Below are 20,165 nucleotides of genomic sequence, written 5' to 3' on the forward strand. Positions count from 1 at the left end.
ATGATGTTGAGTTTGACTGAGGTTCTGCTGGTGACGTGGACCTTGGGGAGTAAGTATGGTTTCAGGGAAGGGGGTCCAGGGGGAGATCCTGGATAGTTTCTGCCCCTCAGAGGAATTTCCTCTAACTCATGGGGCATCATATCAGTGATGGGTGTGATTCAGTTTGCAATGAGATAAGAAAAAAAATGGAACAAAAGGTTGAATTTGAAAAGTCTGCAGGTTGGGAGACTCAGCTATTTATATGAACTGGAGGTTCTTGCTAGTATTATAATAAAAGCAATAAAAATTAACACAAAGTATACTTACTGACAAAGTCTGATGCTGATACACAATGCATGGAGCAGAGCATAACTCCAGTGTCAAGGCCTTTTCTGGACTCACACAGATATTGTGGGGGTCGAAAGCAAGGAGAGACTTCTTCTGATACAATGAGAGAGAAGGAGAAAATGAAAATCCTTTGGGAGTAGACTGGTGGGGGCCAGAAATTGATTTGGGGACATCAGGATCAGAAGCATGAATTTTTAATTTTAGACATTGCTTATCCCTCAAAAGGAGCGCAAAACTTGTCTAAAAAACTGTTTGCATATAAAGTTCCAGAAAGAATACAGGAAAATATCACAATATAAATATAATTCTGTAATGGAGATGCTTGTTTCATACATTTTCTCTTTTGCTGCTCACCAAGTGGGTTCGGTCTCTTCCAGGAGCCCAGGGGAGCATCTCCTGGGAGGTCCAGCGCTACGACGGCTGGTACAACAACCTGCTGCACCACAGCTGCGGCTCGGTGGGTGAGTGCCAGGCCTGGGGATGGGGATGGTGAGACGGGGCGAGCTGGCACTTTGGCACCTGGCTCACTTTACAACCCTCTCTGACTTGAGCCTGAACCAGGCAGGTGACCAGGCAATGCCACCTCCCGTGGCTCTGAGAAGTGGCTGTTTGCACTCAAGGTAGCTCCCCAGAGGCACCTAAGAGCCCCGTTAGATCAGTCTGGAGGGGTCAAGCAGCCCAGCTTTGTCTCCCATGTCCTGGCCTTGCCACTTTTACCTGCTGCCCAAGGACCATCTGCAGGTTGTGCTGGTGTTGGATCAGACCCAGAGCAGAACTGTGCCTTTGCAGTGCCATTCAAAATACCCAAGGTAGGGAGGGCCCAGCTCTTCCCAGCAGGCATTTCACTGATGGACAGGGATCCCAGAGCTGGGAAAAGGCATCTTTAGCCAAAATCAGCATGCAGTTCAAGCAGCATTCAACATAAGGCAGAGACAGAAGAGTTCATGGTCCAGGCATGCTGGACCTACTCCTTTTCCGGTCTGCAGAGGACAGATATTGCGCTGTCGGGCTGCTGTGCAGCATGTACTGGTCTGTACTGGGAGAGGCATGTGGGATTTCCCTGTGCCAGTGGTGACCTGCTTTCTTATGCCTACAACCAGCCCATGGGCCCACCCCCAGGAGATGTCCCCGAGCCAGGGACCAGGGCAGATCAGACAGGATCTTATCTAAAATATTAAAGATTATGAATCCTCCTATTTCCTGCAGCCCAGATCAGTCACCTACATGGTGACACACAGTGTGGTGGCAATTACACATCTTCCTCCGATTCCGAATGGCTCTCCAACATGACACGTGTGTCACCAGCCCTTTGGTTACACCAAAGCCTGTCAGGGACATCCAGTGGGTCCCTGGCAGACAATATCTCCCTCTTCCAGCACAGACAGATCAGATGTTAACATCTGGAAAATAAGAGGAAACTAAGCCTATAATTCAGGATCTCCCCTAGCTCTGGAGAGCTCCAGCAAATGAAGCCCACCACACTGGTGAAGAGCCTTTTGAAACAAGCTCACTCATCACTGAGAAATGACCTCCCACCTCCAGGCTTTTCAGTTATGGGACAGGCAGTGGGTGCAAAGTCAGGGTGTTTCTCCCTTGTGTCTCTGCCTCTCTGGCTGTTCCCTCTCCTGTTTCCTGCGGTGCTGGCAATCACCATGTTTGTGTAGGATTGCATAGTCAACATGGGCATCTTAACATCACCTCAGTTACCCACTGGAGCACACCACCCCAGACCTCCAGCAGGCAACGGGGAGGCACATGGACCAGAGAAGGACAACAGGAAGGGAACATGCCCATGGAGGATCCCTCCTAGTTTTACGAGGACTGATCCCAGTGTTGCAAGAAGTTTTGGGTGTTGGTACCAAAACTTGCATATTCTTGGCCACTATAAGCATCTATGCCATCCTCTTGCTCTCTTTTGGGACCCTCACACCCCACTATTGCTGTGTCTCCTGTCTGTTGGGTGTTGCTGGACCTCTGTCCTGTTGCTTTGGTGCTGCAGGTGCCAGGCTGCTGCGTCTCCTGCCAGCCAACTACGCGGACGGGGTCTACCAGGCGCTGCAGGAGCCCCGCGTGCCCAACGCTCGCCAGCTCAGCAACGCCGTGGCACGTGGACCCTCCGGGCTGCCCTCCCGCAGGAACACAACCGTGCTGGCTGTCTTCTTCGGTAAGAGCTGGGGCCTGGCACTGGGTGGAAAAATGTTGGTTTGAGTGGAAAATGTTGGTTTCTCACACTCCAAGGCCATGCGTTGAAGCACTCCTCAGCCACTGCTTCATATCAGACCCACACCTGAAAGATAAAGCCTTGAGTATTGCCATACCAAAGTACTGTCCAGACAAGAGAGATTGCATGAATTTTCAGTGACCTTTGGCAGTTGCCCCAAATGCTGATATTTGTCATTTGGGAACTTCCTCATTTGTTTTAGCGGTAGTTACCCTGTTGCAAAATGCCTGACAGATGCGATAAGAGCCGTGCCATGAGTGATTGCTGGGCAAAACTGCTGCAAGTCAGAGCAGTTTTTGCTGTCGCTCAGGAGCCTGGCAGGGTCTTGGATCTCCAAGCCCAGGGATGTCTGTCTCTGGGAAACACCCTTGGCTCATTGAGAAAACGGGCTGAACTTGTCAAAGTGGAGACAATTAGCTCCCCATACAGCTTAAGGTTCATACACATCCCCAGACACACAAACCAGGGTGCTCAGCCCCAAGATGGACCACAGGAGGGGCAGACACTAGTGCAGTATTTTTTAGCTTCTCCCTGGAGGCAGTTTTTCCCATCACATCAAAGCTCAAATGGGCCAACAGCAATGGCAACCACCAGGCTCAGCATCAGTAGCAACCCTTGGCCTTGAAGGCCACAGGCAAGGAGGAGCTCAGGGAAATAGTGGCTAAATGCAGAGCCTTGCTCCTGGTGAAGTGGTGGCCAGCTGATGGTCCAGCTGCCGGTACTCTCTGAACACTCACTGGCTGAGTTTCTCCACCCTGGTCCCTGAATGACCCTACCCTACTCATGAGGTCTGGCCAGAACCCCTGTTCCTGTGGACTGGAGCTCAGCACATCTGGGCTCCACCCCGAAGTGACTTTTTCAAAGTCATAGAGCAAACCAGCAGTGAAGACAGGAAGGAAACCACTCTCACTGCACAGGCTGGTCCCCTCAGCCCACCATAACATCCTGCTCCAGGTGCTGGTGGCAGTCCTGCCAGCTGCTGACCATGCTTGGGTCTTTGGCAGGTTTCCACGTGCTCTTGGACATCCTGGGGACAGAGAAACCTGGCTGCCCCGCCGAGTTCCTGAACATCCGCATCCCATCTGGAGACCCTGTGTTTGACCCTGCAGGCACTGGAGACGTGGTCCTGCCCTTCCAGCGCATCCACTGGGCAGCGGAGACGGGGCAGAGCCCCAACAGCCCCCGGGAACAGGTAGGTAGTGTTTCCTTTGCTCTTTGCCTTTCAGATAAATTCCTCTTCACCCAACATTGGGGTCTGTAGCAGCCAAGATAGTGTTTGCAAAAATAATAGGGGAGGAGCACCGTTTCCTTAAAAATTATACATCTCTCAAGTGTTTGAACCAACTGCAGATGAACCCAAAGCACAACCTCCAAGGTACTTACTGGTTCACACAGAGCAACATTTGTGGTTGCTCAAGGTCAGTGCTCTTCTTGGCCAAAGAAAATGTAATGACTCTAGATCTGCCTGTGTCATCTATTTTAATGCAAATTTTAGGATCTTGCATGGTTTATGGAGGGCAGAAGAGGAAAAGGTGAAGCAGGAGCAATTCACAGTCTTCCTTGGCTGCCAAAGTTTTTATCACTTCAGTCAAAATGAGCAGAGATAGGGCTGGTGAAACAAGTGATAACTGGAGCCTCTTTAGTGCAAGTGTAATGGATGTCCATAACCGACTTATACAATTGTGCCGCTCTAGAAGGTCAGGAATTACGACACATTTTTTTAGGCACCAACTCTTATCTTTAATAATGTATCACAAAACCGAACTGGTACTGTTATAAAGTTGTAAAGCTTCATTGACTTTCAGTCATTTTGAAAAAAATCCCTATTTTCCCCCAGTTTCTCTGAATTCTGCTGTGCTGAGGCTGGATGTGTTCCCAAGCCCATGTGCTGTTTCTTTCGTGCTGGAAAGCTTCCCAATCAAAATTGCTGCAGCAAAATACCCCCCTGAGCCTTTCACGTGACAAACCACGATGAGACCAGATTAACAAGTCATGGTTTTAGCAGCGTTTCAAACCTTAGAGAAATGAAAACTCCAGTGAGTTTTTGGACTAAAAAGGTGGTTTTCATGAAAACATTTGGCAGGGGAGATATTCAAGATGCTGCCAGGGCAGTGGGACTCCCTGCTCTGAGGACAGGACTCCCCAGAGGGGACAGCTCCAGTGTTTCCAGTTTCCCCAGAGATAGGTTTAGTCCCCTTCCAGCTTGGTCATGCCCACGTAGGAATTCACAGATGTCTGCTTCTGGGCATAACTGAAAATAATTGGGAAAAGAAACCCAAAATGTACTTTTGAAAAACCTGTACCTGGTCTTTTCCTGTACTTGGCACTAATTCCTGCAGTTTGCATAGAGATTGTTGGTGTATATATTTGCATCCTGATAGCTCTTGTTAAAACAGGGGATGGGGTGGCTGCTTTACAAGACCAAAAGGGACAGGTTGGGGCTTTTCACGCCTTTTTTTTTTTGCACCTTTCTGCTGAGACCCCAGTGCCAGTTAATGCCTGTTCCCTGTGCCTGCCCTAGACCAACGAAGTGACGGGCTGGCTGGACGGCAGCTCCATCTACGGCCCCTCGCACTCCTGGAGCGATGCCCTGAGGAGCTTCTCGGGGGGACAGCTGGCATCGGGGCCTGGCGGGCGCCTGCCAAGGGAGACAGATGGGAGGGTCCCCATGTGGAAGGCACTGGATCCATCCACAGGACAGGGCGGTCCCCAGGGAATCTACGGTAATGGTGGCATCCTCAATGGGTTTTCACCTGCTTGGCTCCATCCCTGACCATGAGCAGGAGAAGCAGGAGGTCCCTAGACCTGAGCCCAGAGGGGGCCACAGGAAAGGGCAGTGGGATGTGGTGGGTCAGGCATCCCGTGGGAGAACAGGCAGTTTCCCAACCCAAGGGGGTGGAAGACGTGAGACCCAGCGAAGACTTCCCAGCAAAGACAGGTGCCACATCCCCAGGAGGCAACGGGTCATTTCCCAGTCATCATGCAGAGACCAGCTGCTGGACCCTCTGATCTAAGGTGATCTCCTCTGGGGAAAGGGTCTGCTGCCAGTAAAAACCTGCTCATCTTGCTTTGAATTCCTCACCTACCCAACCACTGGTCTGTGCTGGGGGCCCGGTGTGCTTCTCACTAGCTCACACTGCCTGTCTCCCTGGGGAGGAAGGAAGGGAAAGGGGACGAGGGGATGCTGGGATGCAGGCACAGGGCTGGGTGTGCTCCTCCAGCCACAGGCAAAGCTAGACCCAGTGGTGGCATCCCCCACTGATGGTCCTGGTGGCTCTTGCAGACCTGGGGAGCGCCTGGGGGAACGAGAACCTCTTCCTGCAGGCTGAGAGCATCGCCTGGTTTCGGTACCACAACTACCTGGCTGCGGCACTGGCTCAGGCACACCCGACCTGGTCTGATGAGGACATCTTCCAGCATGCACGTAAGCGGGTCATCGCCACTTTCCAGGTGAGAGATGGGAACCCCAAGTCTCTGCCGGGACCTCTGACACCACAGGGCCAGTGTTGGCCCTGACCCAGCTTCCCTGTGCCCTAGAGCATCGTGCTGTACGAGTGGCTGCCGACCCTGCTGGGGACACGCATCCCGGAGTACAAAGGTGAGGGGCACGGCAGATGAGGGTGTGCAGGGAGCAGGGGTGGGGGGACCAGGGGAGCCAGGGGATGGGGCAGGAGGGGGACCTCAGTCCCCTTTCCCTCCAGCCTGGCTGCTGGACCATAGCTGCTGCCCCACAGGTTACCAGCAGCACCTGGACCCCAGCCTCTCACCAGAGTTCGTGGTGGCTGCAGGGCAATTTCTGGCCACCATGTTGCCGCCAGGCATTTACAAGAGGTAGGAGCAACACATCTGGAGCAGTGCTATGCCAGGGAAGGGGATGCCCAAGCTCGGGTGGTGGCCGGGGACAGTCCCTCTCCCTTCGCCGCATCCTGCCCCTCACTGGGACAGCCAAGCCCTGCCAGCTCCAGGCAGTCCTGACTGGGAGCTGTGGGTCCAGCTCTTCTCTGCTGTTCCAGAGGCCCCAAGTGCCAGTTCCAGAAAGTACCTGGCCCCAGCGGTTCATTCCCAGCGGTGCGGCTCTGCAACAGCTACTGGAGCAGACAGGTATGGGGAAGGGAATGCAGGGTCCTGAGGGCTGGCCAGGGGGGTTTCATTCCTCGCTTTATGTTATAGAGGACCCCACAGGGGTGTGAAAGGGGAATTGGGTGCAGAGCATGACAGCCAACCAAGGCAGGTGAGGTCCTCCCCATCCAGATATCCCCAGACGCTGCCTTCAGCTGCAGCAGGCTCAGACCTCAAGGTTGAGCTTACATAAAGAAAATGAGCCTGGAAGAAGTCCCTGGTCCCCTTATGGCTAGGGTCTGGACACCTATGGGCACCAGTTCAGGGGTGTGGGGCTGCCTCATGTCCTCAGTCCTGGGAGGAATCACCTATTCTTGCCATCTCCCCTCAGAGCACTGGGCTGAAGCAGGCAGAGGCTGTGGATGTGGACAACCTCCTGCTGGGGATGACCTCACAGATTGCAGAGCAGGAGGACAACATTGTGGTCGAAGATCTCCAAGGTCTGCACTTCCTTGCACGTCAGTGGGGAACCCTGTCTCCGGGGCTGCACAGGGGCCAAGGTGGGGAGGGAGGTCCCATCACCACCACCACCAGCACCCAACCACATGCTCAGACCAGCTTCAACCTTGTTAATGGAGATGCAGAGAAGCTGTAGGGCATGTTAAGCATGTCCGTGGGACTGTCCTGGCAAGGGCATAGAGATGATTTCCATGTTCAACATGGCCCATGGCAGAGGGATGAGGCCAGCCCAGCAGCTACTACAGTAGATGTTGCTCCTCCAGCTCTGCCTTGCCATCACCAGAGCTTTGAATCCACCCACAGATTACTGGTATGGGCCCCTGAAGTACTCCCGCACCGACTATGTGGCCAGCTGGCTTCAGCGTGGGCGAGACCTTGGCTTGCCAACCTATAACCAAGCCCGGGAGCGATTTGGGTTGGATCCTCTCCAGAACTGGTCAGACCTAGCCCCACACCTGGAGCAACAGGTAACAGGGAACTGGTCTAGGCACAGCAAATGTGTGTGTCAAAGGATGTTGGGGCAGTTCAGGCAGTTACTGGCTTCTCCAGCAACACAGGAAGAGGGACATCAGTGTGCATCCCGCCCTAGCTTATTTTCATGCCTGCAGGGCTGCTGCATTGGGTTAACTGTGTAATTACATGGCATGAATATCCTGCCCCAGTGTTGAGCTCCCATGCTGCAGGGTGCTCTGCTCCTCCTGGAGCTGAGATGCTCTGGGAGTAATGTTTAGTTGCTCAAGACCAAGCCATGAGCTCAAGGCTGTGTGGGGCCGAGCATCCTCCCAGCCCATGGATGTGTGATGCCTGGAAAATGCACATTCCTCACTCCTCCTGAAGCTTGCCAAGACTTTCTGATGCCCTGGCAGAATTTCCTCTGCTCACATGTGTGCTGTGGGGATTTCTGGCCAGGTTCTGGAGAAGATCGCTGCCCTGTATGCCAACAACACGGCAGGGCTGGAGCTGCTCCCTGGAGGCATGCTGGAGACTGACAGCTCCCTCTTCAGTGTCATCATCCTGGACCAGTTTGTGCGCCTGCGTGATGGCGACAGGTTTTGGTTTGAAAACACCAAGAATGGGTAAATGCCTCTTCCCCACCTGGCAGGCTGCTCACTGCTCTGCAAGTCCCAGTAAAACACAGAAACTGGGGCTGAAGAAAATAACATCCTTCAGCTTCCTCAGTTCCTAAAATGGTGCAGGGAGTGCAGCCCTCCTGCTGCTGGCCAGTGACACCTGGGGCCACCACTTGGCCCCACGTCTTTTTCCCCAGGCTGTTCACAGTGGAGGAAACCAGGGAGATCCGTAACACCACCTTCCACGATGTCCTGGCTGCCGTCACCTACGCAGACCCCACGGACCTCCAACCCCACGTATTCGTCTGGAGTGAGGGTGAGTGCTTCATGCAACAGCAGGGCGCAGGGAGCAAACAGCACCAGCAAGTTAGGGAGGAAAGCAGACCCATCTCAGTGACACAGCCAGTGACTCAGTGACACAGGGCTGGCAGTTTCTCAAGCCTGACACCTGCTATGCCTCTAAGCCAGCAAAATGTGTGCAAAATTCAGGGGTTGTTTGTAAGCAAGGTGGGCAGTGCTGATGTTGAAAGTGGGTTGAAGTCCAGGCATATGGAAGTCCTGGGGAGAGCTCAGGGCTTGTCTCCCAGCATGTTTTGGTTTCCCAGCAGGCTAAGGAGCAGCCTAGTCCTGTGCTGATATGCACCCCTCACCCTGGTGCCCTCCTGTGCTCTCCCTGAAATGAGCTTTCCTCTCCCTGCCAAGACCCAGAAAGAGTACTGCTGCCTTGCTCAGGGTGAGGTGTGGCCAAACACAGCACTATGCCTTTTCCTCTTGGGATCTTGCCACACTCTTCCCATTTACGGAAAGCATTTTATTTGGTGCATGTTCCAGCCCTTGCAAGGTGTTTTTGTTCCCTTGGCATACGCTCCATGCAATTGCACCAGGAGGACTCCCTGGGTTTGCATCATCCTGATGAACAGAGGCTCTAAGCCCCAATTTGCCATGGCCTGGGGTGCTTCTTGCTCAGCCCCTCCCATCGGGAGAGGTGATAGTGCTGAACTGCCAGAGCGCTGGAGTCCAGTTCTGCGCTTGGTTTGCTGTGGCAGGCAGAGGTTCAATCAAAAACCAAGGATTTTCCCCTAAGATCTGGAGTTTAACTTGAGCATCCCAGTTTTGCAGCGCTCCCTGGGTCACTCATCAGTGACCCACCAGCATCTTAATGCAGATGTTCCTGGGGACGATGGAGGTGAGATGGGTAAAAGGTCCATGACACCCACAGCCCATCTCCCCCCACGCAGGGGATCCATGCCCCCAGCCCCAGCAGCTGACAGCTCAACACCTGCCCAGCTGCACGCCCATGATGGTGCTGGACTACTTTGAAGGCAGCGGCGCAGGCTTCGGGATCATCATCGTTGTCCTCTGCTGTCTTCCTTTAGGTTTGCCACTCTATTTCTTTACCCATCTCCTCTTCTACCAGGGAAAGGGGCTGAATGCCCATGGACCAAGCACCTCCCAGCTGCTGAGTCTTGGTCACCCCCAAGGTCCTTGGGCACCAGGAGGGGGCAGGGCTTTCATGGAGCAGCCCTGCTTTAAATAAATCCATGCAGCATTGAATTGGGGGCGATGGGGAAGAAATAAACCCGTCTGCCCAGTCGCACAGGTGATGCTGCCAAAGTGGGAAGGAGTTTTGTGATACCTCATGCCTCCTTCTCCCATGTATCCCCAGTGACTCTGTTTGTTGCCTGGATTGTTGCCGTTTTCCGCAAGAGAGATTTCAAGAAGCTGCAGAAGAAGCAGAGCACCAGTGTGCGGAGAGAGGTGACCGGCGAGGCGATACACGGTGAGGTGGCACTGTCAGTCCTGCGATGGTGTCTGGTGATGCTGCTGGAGTCAGGGCACATACCGAGGCAGGGCTGGGCTTGAAGCTTATATCCAGGCTGGATGTAAGGAGAAACTGTTTCCCCAGGAGGATAGTCAAGCAGTGGAGCAGATAGCCCAGAGAGGTTGTGCAGTCTCCATCCTATCCAAGACCTGACCAGATAAAGCCTTGAGCAGACTGGCCTGACCCTGTAGCTGGTCCTACTTTGAGCAGGAGGTTGGGCAAGATACCCTTCCAACCCGAGTCATCCTATGACCCTCTAATTCCAACCCTCTCCAGTTCACACCTTACCCGAAGGAAACCTATGTAGGGCAATTGCACCAGTAGCTCCAGGACAGGGACTGTATCTCCTTGCTCTGGACACTGGAAAAATCCTACCTCCCTGCTCCATGGTCTGTACTCCTCTTGTCCCCATGCATTTGAGCTCTGAAGCTGGGAGATCATCGTTTTTCCCTTAACGTGTGTCTGGTCCTGAAATCACTCCCAAACTGCATCTCAGTGAAGGAGGTGCTGGGATGAATAGGAGCCCAGGTGTGCCTTTCCAGCTGAGTCCTGTGCTCTCACCCATCAGCCATGGAGTGGCACGGTCCCAAGACAGACAGCTCTCCCGTCTACATTCAGCTCCAAGCTGACAAAGTGCTCAAAGTGCTGGATGGGAGAGGGTCTGTTCTCCGGAGCATCAGCCTGAAAGCCCATCAAAGGGTGGAGGTGATCCTCTCCAGCAACAAAGGGAACAAAGCTCTGCTCCTGAAGAGCCCCAAAGAGTATGACCTGGTGAGTACCATGATGCCTGGGGTATGATACCTTCCCCTGGACCCTCCACAGTCCTCTGCCGCTGGTCACATACACCCTGCACCAGTCAGTCCTGGGCACTGGGAGCAGTGTAGGTCCCCGGAGGGTGGCTGTGGCCTCCTGAGAACCACCAGGTCCAGCTCATACCATGGAGCGACCACTGTGGTGAAGAGCAGAAGCACTTACGTCCCGTCTGAGCCTCTGCTGCTCACAGCCATTTGGTGGGGTCTTTTGCAGGTGCTGCTTTTCAGCGAGGAGGCAGAGAGGAGCAGCTTCATTGGGAAGCTGAGAGGCTACTTGGAGGAGAGCAGCCTTGATCTGCATATATCTGAGATGAAGGAGCAGAGCCTGATGAAATGGGCAGTCACCCAGGAGCAAAGAAAACAAATTCTGGAGACTTTCTTCAGGCACCTGTTTGCTCAGGTACATAGAGGTGTGGCAGGCTCTGATGCATGGAGGAAGGTATTTCTGTATTGATTAAGCAACGAATGTTGCTGCCATTGCTTTCCGTAAGAGCTGGTGAGCCATGCACAAGGAAGCTGCCCATACTTTCAGGACCAAGGGACATTTTCCCTTGCAGAAGACAAAGTTCTGCTGTGGTGATACAAGCGTCTAAAGTTGCAAAGAGACTTTTGGATGATGAAACTGAGGTCTCCATAGTGGTCACTGGTGTTTAGTGTGTAGAAGAGACAGAGGACTTCCCCACTGTGTAGGAGAGACATGGGACTTTCTCATTCACATTGTGTAGGAGAGACACGGGACTTCCCCATGGTATCTGCCATGAGTTTTGTGCCAGGGGAGCCGCCGGTCTTTGTGCAATAGGTCAGGCAAGTGAGCACCAGCCTTCTGCTCTGCCAGCACTCATGGGATTTCTTTTGTGGGACACAACCTGCAGGTGCTGGAAATCGACAGGTCCAATGCTGGAGAGCTCAACTTTGAATCTTCACAGAAGGCAAAGGAGTCTCTAACATGTGAACTGAGCAGGGCTGAGTTTGCCGAGGCCCTGGGGCTCAAAGCCCACTCCATGTTTGTGGACTCCATGTTCTCACTGGCCGACAAAGACGGCAATGGCTACATCTCCTTCCGGGAATTCCTGGACATCTTGGTGGTCTTCATGAAAGGTGGGAGCTGGAACTGGTTAGTGTCTTCATCTGTTGCCCTCAGTCCTGTTTCTAGGCTCTGGCAACGCCACCAGCAGAGTGAAGGACAAGATCCATCCAGCAGGTCAATCCGTAGACACTCCTACAGATTAAAATTCCTTTCACTTAGGACAGCTTCAACTTGAGTTATGGGGCAGTGACAATATAATTATATTTCCTGAAAGACTGTTCACGAGGGGAGCTATCTTTTGTCACGGTAGACAAGTCTGCCCTGTTTCCTGAACGGACGATGCATCCTGTCCTTGAGAGGTCACAGTAACTGTATCTGATTTCATATCTGATCCTCTCTAAATGACCACTGGAAAGGTGGATTCATAGATGGAGGTGGTGAACGTCAGATTCAATCAAAGCAGCTCCCAGAAGAATCATTCCTGTGTAAAAGCACATTTTGAGTTTGTAAAATAACGCACGAGAAAGAATGTGTATCTACCCGATTTTTCACCTTGCACTTGAGAAAGTCAAGTGGGAGGGCAGCACACTATTCACATTTAGTTGCTATTCAAGCGGTGATCAGCAGTGTGCTTTCAGTCTTTTCAGAGCTGAGTGAGGCTTCACTGTTGCAGGTCCAGACTCTCAAAGACAATGTTTGACAGCATCTTTGTTGATGAAAATAGGATCTTGTTCTTACTTCGCCTCTCTTCCTCCCCATCAGGGTCCCCGGAGGAGAAGTCCAAGGTGATGTTCAGGATGTATGACATAGATGAGAATGGGTTCCTCTCCAAGGAGGAGTTTCTGAGGATGCTCAGGTACTTTTCCTCACCTCTCTAGACGTTTTCACAATGTCTGTAAACACAGATGTGTTCAAAAGCAGCTCCCAGTTTCTATGCTTCAGTCCCCAGGTGTGTTATGTGAGAGCCTGTGAACTCAACACTCACAACCCATTTTCTCTCATGAAACTGGTCTGGGGCTCTGCTCTGTGTTATTTGAAGGACTCAATCTGTTGTCCTCTGAAGTTCCCATCTCCCCTTCTTGCTCCAGGTCCTTCATTGAGATCTCCAACAACTGCCTGTCAAGAGACCAGGCAGAGCAGGTGACCGAGTCCATGTTTCGGGCCTCAGGGTTTCAGGACAGGGATGAGCTGACATGGGAGGATTTCCACTACATGCTGCGGGACCATGACAGTGAGCTTCGTCTCACCCAGCTCTGCATCAAAGGTCAGTGGGCAGGAGCACGGGGTGACCCCAGGCCCTGCAGGGCTGGAGGCGATGGGCAGCACCCAATACGTAGCTCCCACATCTTGTCCCATCAATCTCTCCAACCCAACTGCAGTAATGGGACATCAGCTGTCGCTCCATGCGTGACAACTTTGGGTCAGCTCAGTCTTTTCCCACCACACTCCTGCCCAGGGGAGGTGCCTAAACCTTGTCCACTGCATCTCATACACACTGAATGGCTGTTTGTCCTTTTGGCTCCTCAAAGGTGTCCCCGAGGTGCTCAAGCAAAACCTGCACAACCGTGTCTCCTTCATAAAAAAGAAAGAGCTGAAAGGGTAAGCTCTCCTCCTTAGTCTTGCTGCTGCTCCTGTTTCTTCTTCTCCTGCCCCGATGCACATCCATTCTTCACCTCAGTCCCTCCAAGAAAAGCTCCTACTAGGTGTTCACACGCGCAGTGCTGAGGGAGGGCGATGACGGTGCTGGGACATGCCTGTTAGCAAGTTGGACGGTGCCGAGGGGCTGTTGCCCTCCTCTCCTGGCACCCAGGCAGGCAGAGCAGAGGAACCGCCTCCTGCAGAGCCCCTGTTGCATCCACCATGTGGGGATGGGAGTCCTGTCTTGGTTTTCAGAGGGGCAGATAATCTTGGGGTGAATCCAGCCTGTGTGCCATGCAACTAAAGTTAATGCAAGCAGGCTTGCAGGAAAGAGCTGGACACCTTCTCAGCTGAGCCCGAGATGGAAAGTGGGGAAAATTTTGGCAAGCCCTTCCTGCAAGTATATCTTTGAGCTAGACATAACTCTATTTCCAACAGAACCATCTCAGAGGAGGAGAAAGACCCAAACCTGGACACCACGAGCCATTACGTGGAGCGAGAAGGGCAGGAGCTGAGGAAGAGACCAGGCAGAAAGTCAGTATGCCCTCTCTCCAGACGTGCTTCTTGGGTTTGGGCTCAGCCTGTCTGATGTTTCTCATGTCTCTGTGTCAGACTGGGCACCCATCCAGTCAAACAGCACTGCTGCAAGGAGCCAGCACCCCCATGATGGGGTGCAACGTAGGGAGGGGATGAGAGGCTGTCCCTGCAGGAGATGCCCCAGCGCAGGCAGGCACGTGACAGCCTCTCACTGGCCGAGGAGCTACGGGAACAGCCCTGTCTTGGTGGGGACCGTGCTGTAGCTGAGGCTGGGTGATGTGCATCTATATAAAAAAAAAAAAAATGAAGTGGCCAACTCCAGAACCTGGGATAGTGATTTTTAGAGTGTGTGCCTTGCCCGCAGCAAGGGCCTTTGCCTGGCAGGTCCTGCCTGTGCTCCTCTGCCCCTTGGGACACTGCTCGCTCACCCCTGGGCTGCCTGCAAGAGCTGCAGGAGAACACTCTGGTCCTCACTGCTGTGGCAGCAGCAAGTATTTCTACAAGGAAGTTGTTAAGTGGCTGTTACGGCCAGAATATCCTGATTTGCCTTAATAGCTCTAACGACCTTCCCCTACCCCAGGATCAGTTTGGAGGATTGAATATTACTATGTAAATTATCTTTTACGGTTCTTATCTATGGTTACATTTATGAGTCATTATCTGCACATTTGTTATCAGCTTTCAAAAGCGTGTAGACTGTGGGATGACCTGAGATCAACCACTGACACTGTGCTCTGCAGGTCACTGCTGTCACTGGTGTGCAGAGGTGGTCACAAGTACAGGGAGGAAGACCCAAATCTGGGCATCACGGCCATATCTGGCCTGCTAAACCTCAAAATGACCCCAGCCCTCCTGTATTTGCCAGGGTGAATCAGTACCAGCTGCATTTGTACACTGAAGCGCAACGGAAGAAGTACCAGCGGAACAAAGTTCAGCAGAAGATCCAGGAGTTCAAGCGCTTTGTTGAGAATTACCGGCGCCATATCGTCTGTGTGGTCCTCTTCTCTGCCATCACCGCCGGCGTGTTCGTGGAGCGAGCCTACTGTGAGTGCCCATCCTGCCCTGCTCCCCAGACGTGGAGGGTGCGTGGGCTTGCCTCCTCAACGCTGCTGGTTGCGTGGGGCATGCTGGGGTGTGAAAGGTCTTGGTACAGCTTTGGGCAACAATGTTGGTCCTGCTCTGGAATAACTGAGGTTGGAAGGGACCTCTGGAGGGGTCTGGTCCAATGCCCTGCTCAGAGCAAGGCCAATATCAAAGCTGAATCAGGCTGCTGGAGGCCTTGTCTGGAGAAGGTTTGAAGGGCTCCAAGGTTGGAGATCCCACTGTCTCGTTGGGCCTGTGCTAGTTTTTGACAGTCCTCCCTGTGAAGAGTTTTTATTTTACATAAAACGTGAATTTCCTTCAGTGAAACTCATGCTGTTGCCTCTCATCCTTTCACTGTGCATCTCTGAGAAAGAGTTTGGCTCTTTCCCCTCTGTAACCCATTAAGTGGTTGCACACAGCCACAAGGTCTTCCCTCACCCATCTCCTCCAGCCTGAACAAGCCCATTTCCCTCAGCCTTTCCTCTACATGACATGCTCTAGCTTCCACCCATCCTGGTGGCCTCCACTGGACTCATTCCAGTTTGTTGATGCCTCTCATATTGGGATGCCCAACTGAGGACACAGTACCAAGGTGCAGTTTCACAGTGCCTGACAGAGGAGGACAATCCCCTCCCTTGACCTCCAAGAACACCATGTCACCCAGCAGCTCTGGGAGGGTCTGACACAGAGAATCCTGCCTCTGTCCCCACACAGCCCCATCCCTCGTGACCTTTTCTTGGTGCAGCCACACAGATAGCTGTTCCCTTGTTGCAGGAAGGGTCATGGCCCTCAGCGCTGGGCACGTTGACACCCTCTCCACTCTCTCTCCCCAGACTATGCCTTCGCATCCCCCAGCACTGGAATCGCACAGACCACCTTTGTGGGGATCATCATCTCCCGGGGATCAGCTGCCAGCATCTCCTTCATGTACTCCTACATCCTGCTTACCATGTGCCGCAACCTCATCACCGTCCTGCGGGAGACCTTCCTCAATCACTACATCCCCTTCGATGCTGCCGTGGACTTCCACCGCTGGGTTGCCATGGCAGCCCTGATTTTCTCAGGTAGGTGAGCTGCTGGGGCATGTGCTGCCAAGCAGGAGGACCAGCCCGTCATGGCACAGCAGGACCAGGCAGAAGCTTGAAGACCTGTATGGAGCCTGCAGACATAGAGACTTTGCACCAGAGAAGAGGAGGAATTGTGGGGTCCCTGGGAGCATCAGCAGCGTCTGCTGCATCTCCATCCACAGCAACAGTGATGCATTTCTCTCCCGGTTTCTGTCTCTTACAGTGCTCCACACTGCAGGTCACATAGTGAATGTATACATCTTCTCAGTCACGCCTCTCAGCGTGTTGTCCTGCCTCTTTCCCAGTGTCTTTGTGAATGATGGGTAGGTGCAACTTATAGCACAGTTCAGAGAGAGTGTCCTGGGCACAGACAGGAATGAAAGTGGAAACCAGGAGTTTGGTCTGGCTGCTCCATGGTGCAATCTCTTGTCCCTCTTCAGGTCACAACTCCCACAGAAGTATTACTGGTGGTTCTTCCAGACTATTCCAGGTGAGACCACCTGCATGCCTGTGCGCAGGACGGGCAGCCCTCTGCCCAGCCCAGGTGGAGCCTCTGTGAGGCTGCCCTGATGCCACCAGACCTCCTAACCCCTTCTCTCACAGGCATGACAGGAGTGCTGCTGCTCGTGATCCTGGCCGTGATGTATGTGTTTGCTACCCACCACTTCCGACACGTCAGCTTCCAGGGCTTCTGGATCACCCACCACCTCTACGTGCTGCTCTATGTCCTGGTAAAGCATTTGAGCTGGGATGGAGGGGTGGTGCCGATGCACTGCAAGCCTGTGGGTCAGAAATAGCTGGGGAGGTCCCACGGGAGGTGGTGGCTCCAATCCTGGCTCCCCACTGCTGCTGAGCTCCCACCAGAGCAGCCACAGGGGGATGGCTTGCCGTGCTGAGCACTGTGCTGATGAGGGCTGCTCCCTGCCCAGGTCATCATCCACGGCAGCTATGCGCTGATCCAGCAGCCCCGCTTCTACATCTACTTCATCATCCCGGCTCTCATCTACAGTGCGGATAAGCTGCTCAGCCTGAGCAGGAAGAAGGTGGAGATCAGCGTGGTGAAAGCCGAGCTCCTGCCCTCAGGTACCACAACACCCCTGGCCACACATCACCAGCTCAGCCCAGGTTCTTCGCAAGAGCATCGGGGGCTGCAGCAATGAAGTCCCCATCCCCATTCATTCCCCCCAAGGTGTCACCCACCTCCAGTTCCAGCGGCCGCAGGACTTTGACTACAAGTCCGGGCAGTGGGTGCGCATCGCCTGCGTGGCCCTGGGCACCACTGAGTACCACCCCTTCACCCTGACCTCGGCACCACATGAGGACACGCTGAGCCTGCACATCCGGGCCGTGGGGCCCTGGACCACCCGCCTGCGGGAGCTCTACTCCCCAGAGAGCCTGGCCCTCATCGGCAAGCTGCCCAAGGTGAGCCCTGTGCTGCTCCTCTGGATACAGGGACCGCCAAGCCCCAGAACATCTCAGCAATGGACTGTGCCCAGCCCGATGTGCTTCTCCAGCCTTGAAGGCAGCCAGGACCTGGGCACGTGGAGGCAGGAGATGTTCTGCTGATGGCTGGCTCCCTTTCAGCTCTATCTGGACGGCCCCTTCGGGGAAGGCCACCAGGAGTGGAACAAGTTCGAGGTGTCAGTGCTGGTGGGAGGAGGCATCGGTGTGACGCCCTTCGCATCCATCCTCAAGGACCTGGTCTTCAAGTCATCCATAAGCTCCAAGCTGCTCTGTAAGAAGGTAAGAGGAAGCATCTGAGAGACAAGAGCCCTCCTGAGATGCCTCCTGCTGCTGCTGGCCTCTTTGGGAGTAAAATCCTCTATGAGCCATCTGGGAAGGAGCCCCATGGACATGCATAAGGGTGCTGGCTGCACTCTGAACTTCATCCCCATGTGCCACAGATCTACTTCATCTGGGTGACACGCACGCAGCGGCAGTTTGAGTGGCTGGCAGACATCATCCGTGAGGTGGAGGAGGCAGACAGGAATGATTTAGTCTCCGTGCACATCTACATCACACAGCTGGCTGAGAAGTTCGATCTGCGTACCACCATGCTGGTGAGCCTGGCCACCCGCCGGGGAGGCTGCCACGCTGCGCTGGGCCATGCTGGGCCATCTGACGTGCACTCATCTCTCTTCCAGTACATCTGCGAGCGACACTTCCAGAAGGTGCTGAATAAGAGCCTGTTCACAGGGCTGCGCTCCATCACCCATTTTGGGCGTCCTCCCTTCGTACCCTTCTTCGACTCACTGCAGGAGGTGCACCCCGAGGTCAGTGCCTGGCTGGGGACAGGAGGAGAGGCACCCAGCAACCAGTGTGGAGGACTGGTCCCAGCCTGTCCTCGAGGCCCTGGAGACCTTGGTGGCATCCATACCAAGGGCAGGGCAGAAGGGGCATGAACCCCACTTTCCCTCCGGAGCCAGGATGAGCTGCAAGAGTCAGCAACACCCCACACCAGCCAAATACCCCCGGTACCGCAACACCCCGGTGGCAGCCACTGCCCGGAGCTGGTAGAGACGCTGGGGGATCCCATCCTTTCTCCATGGCCCCACCAGCTCCATGGGGAAGTGACAACCTCCCCAAAAGCCTCCTCAGCCTGGGACAGGCTGCTCAGCCAGCATCTGTGCCCAAAGCTACTGGAGGGCAAGGGTCCAAGGGGGGCTGGGCTAGGGGGGGCGGGGGGGAAAAGCTGGTACTGCTGGGTTTGACCCCTTTGGCTCCCTCCTTCCCCAGGTGCAGAAGATCGGGGTGTTCAGCTGTGGCCCACCTGGGATGACAAAGAGCGTGGAAAAGGCTTGTCAGCAACTGAACAAGAAAGACCAGACCTACTTTGCCCATCACTATGAGAATTTCTGACCCTACCCCGTGCCGTTTCACCCCTGGGCTGCAGCCTTCACGGGAAATGCGTGTGCAGCCCCAGCACCTGCACAGCAATGCTTCGTGTGGTCACGGGCCTGGGCTCCCACCACTACCGTTGGGCTGGCATGTCCCAATCCAGAAAACCCAGTGTTCGAGTTAAGCCTGGCTCTACCACCTTAATCCTGCAAGACAGAGCTCGTGCTCTGCTGAGTAGCTTGGGGAACGTCTCTGAAGAGCTTTGGGGAACAGCTTGGTGCCTGCACAACCTGAATTCACAGCACTTTGCCCCAAGACCCAGGTGGCACGCTTATGGGGTGAGGAGCCAGAGACTCCCCACCATCCCTCTCCTTGAAACAGGCTCAGCTTTCCTAACGCACTCATTTGTGTCTGCTTGTTAGCACTCCAAGCCTTCCCGGGTTTGCATCGGGCCTTAGTTGTGTTTGCATTGGCTTCTTTCATCAGCGTCACCATTCTTCGGTCATGGATCATTTGTGCTTGGTTTAACTAATGCCTGGCTTTGCATTGCTGGGCTGCTGCTCTCGCAGACTGTGATTTGAGTTTAAATAAAGCTGACTGAAGTTTTAAAACACTTTCTTGCCTCCTGTAGCTGGGTCTCGGGTACCTGGAGACTTGCAATACTGGTGGCAGAGTGCTGGCCTTGCTCCTCTTACAGAGTATTTACACCAGCCCCCAGGAAATGGGTTAAACAGGAGTGAGCTTCCCCTACGCTGGCAATGTACATGAGGTGGAGAAGGGGTTGCAGATCTGAGCCCAGGCACAGCCCCCCAGACTGTGTCCTACCAGACCCATCACCCCCAGCAACACCCCCCCAGTGGCAATGCCCCCAGCAAGACGTGGCACGGAAGCAAATTACAGCTGAGGAGCCCAAAGAGGCTTGAGTCGTGGGAATAGTTTCAGCCCTTGGGCTGTTAAACAAGCCCCCCTGGACCACAGGGAGTAGGTCTCCATTTCCCAGTAACAGCAGGGTCTTGCAATTGCCAGCAGCCCCCCAGCCATGCCCATAGGCCTTCCCCCAGCACTGGAGTCGGGGGCCAGGAGAGCCCCAGGGCTCAGCAAGAAGCCCCAGCTCACCCCCACGGCCGAAGGCTGGGCAGCCTTCC

General features: G+C 54.1%; 1 protein-coding gene across 1 annotated transcript; it reads left to right on the plus strand.

Moving 5' to 3' along the window:
• On the plus strand, positions 1–19,544 carry DUOX2 (dual oxidase 2). The gene is made up of 33 exons (XM_074880109.1): positions 1–49; positions 705–788; positions 2,327–2,491; positions 3,553–3,740; positions 5,070–5,271; positions 5,832–5,998; positions 6,086–6,146; positions 6,283–6,379; positions 6,562–6,649; positions 6,999–7,107; positions 7,430–7,593; positions 8,036–8,202; positions 8,394–8,512; positions 9,435–9,572; positions 9,863–9,976; positions 10,587–10,789; positions 11,045–11,230; positions 11,703–11,928; positions 12,620–12,713; positions 12,946–13,121; positions 13,387–13,447; positions 13,934–14,029; positions 14,898–15,076; positions 15,949–16,179; positions 16,406–16,505; positions 16,623–16,672; positions 16,786–16,913; positions 17,112–17,265; positions 17,372–17,604; positions 17,767–17,925; positions 18,087–18,242; positions 18,327–18,455; positions 18,919–19,544. Exons 1-33 carry the CDS (start codon positions 1–3, stop codon positions 19,039–19,041), a joined length of 4,596 nt encoding a protein of 1,531 aa, XP_074736210.1. The 3' UTR covers positions 19,042–19,544.
• The last annotated feature ends 621 nt before the right edge of the window (positions 19,545–20,165 follow it).

The sequence above is a fragment of the Strix uralensis genome, chromosome 11, assembly GCF_047716275.1.
Source record: "Strix uralensis isolate ZFMK-TIS-50842 chromosome 11, bStrUra1, whole genome shotgun sequence".
NCBI classification, from domain to species: Eukaryota; Metazoa; Chordata; class Aves; order Strigiformes; family Strigidae; genus Strix; species Strix uralensis.